Source organism: Priapulus caudatus, unplaced genomic scaffold, assembly GCF_000485595.1.
Source record: "Priapulus caudatus unplaced genomic scaffold, Priapulus_caudatus-5.0.1 Scaffold2062, whole genome shotgun sequence".
NCBI classification, from domain to species: Eukaryota; Metazoa; Priapulida; class Priapulimorpha; order Priapulimorphida; family Priapulidae; genus Priapulus; species Priapulus caudatus.
In genome coordinates, this window is record NW_014579123.1 from 58,662 (window position 1) to 66,109 (window position 7,448).

The 7,448-nt window shown below is 48.2% G+C and overlaps 1 protein-coding gene across 1 annotated transcript in view; it reads left to right on the forward strand.

The window, feature by feature from the left end:
• LOC106818154 (ras-related protein Ral-A-like) overlaps window positions 1–1,630 on the forward strand; it is a 3,314-nt gene extending 1,684 nt beyond the window's left edge. The window contains exons 2-3 of the mRNA XM_014822878.1: window positions 114–288; window positions 1,235–1,630. Of these exons, the coding sequence (XP_014678364.1) occupies window positions 114–288; window positions 1,235–1,345 (286 nt within the window). The 3' untranslated portion in view covers window positions 1,346–1,630. The remainder of the gene's footprint in view (window positions 1–113; window positions 289–1,234) is intronic.
• The last annotated feature ends 5,818 nt before the right edge of the window (window positions 1,631–7,448 follow it).

The following is a 7,448-nucleotide window of genomic DNA, read 5'->3' on the forward strand; positions in this document are numbered from 1 at the left end:
GTCTCTCTCTCACCTCCCCATCTCGTGTGTTGCAGGGAGCAGATTCTGCGTGTGTGGGCGTGTGTGCCCATCCCCCTCGTCTCTCTCTCACCTCCCCCTCTCGTGTGTTGCAGGGAGCAGATTCTGCGTGTGAAGAACGACGACAACATCCCGTTCCTCCTCGTCGGAAACAAAGCCGACCTTGAAGACAAGCGACAGGTGACCGTGGAAGAAGCTCAACAGAGGGCAGCACAGTGGAACGTGCCCTACGTCGAAACGTCGGCGAAGACGCGAGCGAACGTCGACAAGGTAGGCCACCAGGTGGCAGTACTGAGAACTGCATCTGCATGCTTGAATTGTTCGGTGTGTCTAGCTATAAGAAAGGAGAGGCTCTTAAACTGGCATCAAAGTTAGGGCTCTTACTCAAAATTTTGCCAAATATTGTCAATATGTAGAAATTTCCTTATGAAGCAACATCAGTTGTTACACACACTGTCCCATGCACTGTAACCGTAAGGCCAAAACAAAATATATGCGTGGTTACCGTTACATGCCGAAAAAAATAGGGTAGGTAGGTAGGAAAACATTTTATTTTCTTGAAATATTTTATTTACGAACCATGTCCGAAGGATGTGCGTTGTGCCTTTTGAAGCAGGAACTGTCCAATTAATATTATTATTATTTTTTTTACTTTAAAGAAAATTGACAATAAAATGTTTAGGGTCGCTGGGAATAAATAGGGTCGGTCAGGAAACCGTAACCACACCTATATTTTGTTTTGGCCTAAGCCTCTATTAAATGATTTCCTGCGTAAAGTAGTCCAAGTTAACATTGCAGGCATTGTTTAATGGGTGGGTGGGTGTTTCCCCTCTTCCCATTTTGCTGCACACATAAGTGCATTCGAGTTCAGAACGCCAGCGAGTTTCGGACATTCGAACATGGGATCGATGCTTTCTTACGAAGTTTAATGTTAATGTGGGGGGGGGGCTGCTAGCCTGAGACACGCTCACCGAACCGAGTTAGTAAAAGCGATTGTGTTACCGACATGCTAATGACGTTCCAAAAGCAGTTCTGTCCGTGAATCGGCAAACCCCCTGTAATAGAATCAACGTCGAAATGACGTCAACGCTCGTGTCGAATCGTGCGTCGGGCGAGGGATCTCTCGACAATCTTTCGCCACGTGCGCTGCGATTGTGCGACGCTTCCCCGGCGCCCTCTACCCGTGCGCGCGTAACGTTCTCTTGTTTGCGCGCAGGTGTTTTTCGACCTGATGTGGGAGATCCGATCGCGCAAGATGGAAGATGCGAAACAGCAGAACGGCAAGAAGAAGAAGGACAAGCGGAAGAAGAAGTGCGTCATCCTCTGATCATCATCATCGTCATCATCGTCATCGTCCGCGCCGCTCGTCGAGTTTTCTTACGACACGAGGACGCGGCGACGGATGCGCGCGTGTAATGGTACAATGTGCCGAAGGTTCTGCTGTAAATGTAACAGTAGTGTAGTGCGGCGGGCGGGGGGAGAGACACCCTCGCCTGTGACAGCGCAGCATTGTATGCAGGGTGGCAGCTACGCCTGTAACTACGGTGTGTGCAGAGTTACAGCTACGCCATGTAACTACGGTGTGTGCAGAGTTACAGCTACGCATGTACACGACGGCAGGGGAAAAATACACGGGGGCGGCGGCGATTTCGCCGAAATGAGCCAAAAGAGCCCCCGAAAATATGATCTATTCGGAGAGCGACCCCAAAAAGCAAATGTCGCCCTGGAAATCGGATTGTCCGGTCGGAGTCCGCGCGCCTTGCCGATCTCCGCTCGCCCTCTGCGCTAGCGGCAGCGCGGTTCCACGGCGGCGGTAGAAATTCCTGACGGCGGTGTGGGCTGTCAAGTGTTTATATGCATTAAGATCATCGCATCGTGATTACTGTACTGTATTGCAATTCATCAAGCGCGCGCACGCCGCGCCCGCGTATACTTACGTGTGTAGCCTGTGCAGTGCTTGCGTGTGTGCCTGCGGCGCCTGTGCGTGATGCGGTGTGCCGCGGCGTGCTTGCGTGTGCTCTGCACGCGTGCCGATGGCGGGCGGCGTGCGGGTCGTGCCTGTGTGTGCGCGGTGTGCCTGCGGGCGTGTTTTCGTGGTGTGCCTGCGCCGCGTGCATGTGTGCCTCCGTGCGTGCGTGCCTGCGCGCAGTGCGTGCCCTGCATGCCGTAGCGATAGCTTGCGTCGCGGTGTGTGGCGGGTGTGCCTAGCGGCGGTGCTAAGTAGACCCGTAGAGCAACGACCCGTAGGATTATAGAAGGTAGATACATGGAAAATCCTAAGAAATTCACACGTATAATTTTTCCTCTGCGGCAACTCGTGTGGTCGATTCCAGATGTAGCATTTATTGATCAATTCCGAAAGCAGTTTGCTGCCGAGCTCTCCCACTAGTCTCGTCAATGCAACACCTCTAAGAATTTAAGTAGTGATTAGTACCTACGCTGAAACAATCGATGCCCGGCAGCCGCCATACTGTCAATGCAATGCCGCCCCTGCAGCAGGCCACGACGCAGGCGTCGATGTGCACAGCCCTTCACACGTCTCGCGGGCCGCTTTCGCGACAAACCCGCGCTGAGCTTACAGGGACCTTAGGCGGGCTTGAGCCGCAAGCCGGCAAGATATTCGCAGGTATAAACAATCGATCTCCTAGCTACGTACGCGGCATGTCCACTATTTGGGCTAGCGCGTGATAGTATTGTGTTAGCTGAAGCCTGTGACGTATTCACTAGTCAAAAGGGTGCATTTGTGGTTGTGACGTTGTGGTGTTTTGTGGATTATCAGTGTAGTACTGTCAGTCTGATGATAACTGGTCTTTGAAATATTGACTGTGTGTCTGTGTGTGTCTGTGTGTGTGTGTGTGTGGTGTGTGTGTGTGTGTGTGATGGTGTGGTGTGTGTGCGTTGGAGTGCGTGCGTGCGTGCGATGCGTAGCGTGCGTGTGACGTGTGTGGTGGTGCGCGACGCGATGCCGCCGGCGAGTGATGTATTAGCTACTCTTGTGCGTTGTGTGTACACTTTGAGGGAAACAGCCTGGAATAAAAAGTCGCTCCCTGGAAATGTGGAAAAGAGGCCCTGGAAAATGAAAAAGTAGGCGCCCCGAAATTTTAGGGGGGTTTTTGCCAAAAAGAGCACCGAGAAAAAGAATTAATTTTTACTGACGCACGTGTGTGCGGTGGCGCTTACGGCATGTAACGCCGGTGTGTTGTCCGAGTTACAGCTAAACGGATGTAACCACTGGTGTGTGCAGAGTTACGGCAGCTTGATCTTGTAATACGCTGTGGCGGGCGTAAGAGAGCGACAGCTGTGTCACTCGCAACCATAACCGCGACTAGATACCAGTGGTAGATCAGCTTACACTAAGAGATCGCATGATGAACAGGCACAGTATACTATGGTATCATGGTGACAGTTGTAACATAGTACCAGTAACTAGGTATTGTTGTGACAGTTGCTCCCATGTACAGTAACTATGGTGATGCTATGGTGACAGTGTACATGTCCAGTAACTATGGCATTGTATAGGTGACGTTGTACATGTTAGCCGTAACTTGGTATTGTATGAGTGACAGTTTGTAGACATGTTAGCAAGTACTAGTGGTAATGTATGGTGACAAGTCGTAACATCGTATAGCTGGTGTGCATGCTAACAGTTGTACATGTTACAGTAGCTATGGTATTGCATGGTGACAGTTGTACATGTATATGGTGTGCATGGTAACTATGGTACACATGGTGACAGTTGTCACTTGCAGTTGGTTGCTGTAGTGCAGACCAAGCACTGGCGACCATCATTCTAACTGTATTCATAGTGCGGTATTACATTCGGCTGCAATTGTAGCCGCTGCTGTGTTATGGCAGTACAGCGTCATTGTACTTATATGTGTTCTCAGCGTGTGTGCGTGTGCGTATACACCAGAGTAAGTTAATGAACGATGTATGTGCTGTCCCAGGTGGCGCCATCTAGGGGTGCACATGAACATCACGTCACCGCGGTGGCGAGTCCATTATTACAGTGGATCGCTGCGCGTCCGCGTCTGCGCAGTGCCACCTAGTGGCAGAACCATTGGCCACGTCGGTGTCCGTTTGATACAGATTTTCTTGTAACGCGAGTGACGGGGCTTGACTAGCGCCATCTGGTGGCAGAAATGCGACGTAATTCGCGCGACGAAGCTCGCCTCTGTCTGCGTGTGTCTGTGCGTCTGTCCGTAGTTATTGACTGAAGACGTTCTCTCCTGCTGTAGACATGAAACCTAGCAAATAAATATATTGGGTGATAGGTAGGTGGAGGACGATAGGGGGTGGGAGGGAGGTGGGAGGTGGGTGTGGGATTTGAACCCATTGACTTTGAATCGTAGTTTCGGGGTTTCCACCACGCGCGTGCATGCGACCGAGGGAGGCCGCAGCAGATAGTAGGTTTTCTACTCGAGTATCTTCTTGTTCTTTTGCACGCGAGTATAGCATTTCCGATTCCTGCGCTGGTTTATCGCTTAGTAGGCTGCCAGCGCCACCTAGCGTCCATTTATCCGTGTTGTTAGTGGGCTGCAATGGCAGCTGTGACAGCTTCTATCTCTCCCGTGTGCGTGTGTATATATGTGTGTGTATGTGATGTGTTCGTGTGTGTGTGTATGTGTTCGTTTGTATGCGTGCGTGTGTCTCTAGCGGGTAGCATGTAGGTGACTGGCATTCCTCCATGAAAGCTACACGTGTTAACTATAGTTTATGTGTAGTTGTCTCTCTCTCTCCGTCTCTCTCTCTCTCTCTCTCTCTCTCTTTCCGTCTTTCTTTTTCTCTCTCTCTCTCTCTGTCTCTCTTTCTCCGTCTCTCTCTCTCCTCCGTCTCTTTTTCTCTGTCTTTCTTTCTAACTCTCTCTCTCGCTCTCGCTCTCTCTCTCTCTCTCTCTCTCTCTCTCTCTCTCTCTCTCTCGCCACGTGTTCCTATCCCTCGTTAGTGCGCCACATCTTTCTTGCTCATCGTTTCTTTCTCGTTTGTGAGTTACAAGGCACGTAGGGTAGAGTTCATGAACTGACTCCCTGTCTGTGTTCCCCAGCAGCTCTGCACAAGTGTACATGCTTCCCCTACCAGAGTACTCGCTCACACGTGTGCGTGCTAGCGCATAGGCAGTCCCCTTACTGGCTGCCCCTTACTGGCTGCCTCTTACTGGCTGCCTCTTACTGGCTGCCCCTTACTGGCTGACTAGCCATCGCAACGAACCCTTGTTGGCTGCCATTAGTTGATTACAGATAGTTACTTGTTCAATTGCAATGTTAAAAGTAAAAACACGGGTGCGTGAGAGAGTATATTGTCAGCGACCTGTCGAGTAGAAAACCTGAGACGACATGTCTCATACACTCATGCGTACCATGGCAACCCCTGAGACAACATGTCTCAAGCAGCAACATTCACCATGGCAACAGCTGAGACAACATGTCTGTGTGGATGATGACTCTCGCGGTACTGCGTGAGTCCGCGCGGCTGGTCGTTGCCATGGTTACGCTGACGTTGTTAGGATATCGTTAAGCAGGAAGGTCGGGATCACCGCCGCCGTTGATTCTTCTGCTACGGTAACTAAATCTTCTTTTTCCCCGTCAGAGTCGCGTGTTGTTGCTTCCGAGTAGGTTAGCATGCATGCAGATCGAGCGACCGTGCCTCGCCGCGGGGCGTGGCAGGGTCGCGGGGCGTGGCAGGGTCGGTCGGTCGGTGGCACACACACCACAGGTTAACTTTTAACTACGTATCATATGATATACGACATGGACCGTGTCGGTTTTTACGAACAACTGTACATTTTTTGGGGAAGTTCCCAGTAAATAAAATAAGTATTATTATAAGAATTTGTCAGGGAGCGTTTTATGGCGGTTTCATTTATTACGTGTTTTTGTTACATACCTGCATACTATATAATGTAACACGATATATACATATATATACATAATACATGTATATATGTATATATATATATATACGTAACATGATGCGATCGACAATGCGGACTGTGAATCCCTCGTGAGTCGTGGCTCAGATGGCAAGAGTAAAATGGCGGGCCTGTCTCTTTAGTAATGGGAACGTAACAAGATCTACTGATGACGTAAACAACACTGGCAGTGGCCCGCCCTCTGTGTCAGCGAACACCTGTAGTATATTCTGTGTAGGGTTCACTAGTGAATGAGACTGTAGCGTTATAACTATATACAGATAGTTGTATACGACTTGTAATTGACAGGCAGCTCTCTTCTCCTCTTTAGCGTCGTAGACAAGTGTATTTACAGCCGTTTGTAGGCCGGGCTGCAATAAATCTCATATGAAATACTTGAGGTAAATCAGAGTTCAAATATTACAACTAACTTCTCGGAAATAATAGTAAACTCTAAAGCCGCCTGTGAGAGGCTGCCCATAGTTAGTAGTGGGAGAGTCTCCTCTTAGTCTCCCTCTACTAACTATGGTGAACTCACTATAATGCGTGGTTATTGCTTGTGGGAAGGATAAAAAGCCCCCCTAAACGCGTTTTGTTTTAGTGCGAAATGTTCCCTTTTGAGATTGTTTTAAAAACAAGTACTAATCTTCGGTGTTGTGCGGTTTGGATTTACTGTTTATAACTCGTCACTGTAGCTTAATATTAGCTAGGGGGTGGTAAAGGTGGCGCAGTTTTATTATTACGAATAACTTGTATAATTGTAAATGTCCCGTTTCGGCGTACACATGCTATCAAATATATTTTTTTCTAGTGTGGTTAGTTCTAGTCATACCGCTAAAGGCTATCGAACGACCATTATAAATTATTATTATTGTTAGTATAAACAATAATAAATATAGCACGGTTCTGTCAATCATAAATGGTTTGCAAGGAAAGAACTATACAAGTATTTCTATCTCGTTTATGAATGAAAATTTCCACTTTAAAATCTATGCTCGGCAATGACTTCTGTGTTGACTTTTCTTGCTGTTAACGAAAACATAACACACACATCAGATCTGAACTACTCAGCAGTTGTAAGTTTAGGCGTGTGCGTAACGTGTTGGAATAGAACCGGTTTGTCCCGTGTTCAATTCTTGTGAGGTAACTTCGTAAATTATTTTCAAACTCTTGTTGAGTAAAATGTTAACACATATATAGATTCGTTCTGAACATATAATGAATGGTGAGTTTGGGTGCTAGCTTAGCGTGCTGGGCTGGTACTCAATAATTCCGGGTTCAAATCTTGTCAATGACTACGGTAAGATATTTTCGAGATGTTGTTAGGCGAAACATCAACACAACTTGACCATGACCATGACCATGACCGATGACCATGACTAATCGAGTGATGTAAACATTTTGAAAATGGCTCAAGGATATGGCCTTGAGCTCAAGGCTATGGCCTTGGCCTAGTAATGTAGAAATTTTTAAATTGTAAAATGTAATGGCCTTGAGCCCATGGCCTTGAGCTCAAGGCCAT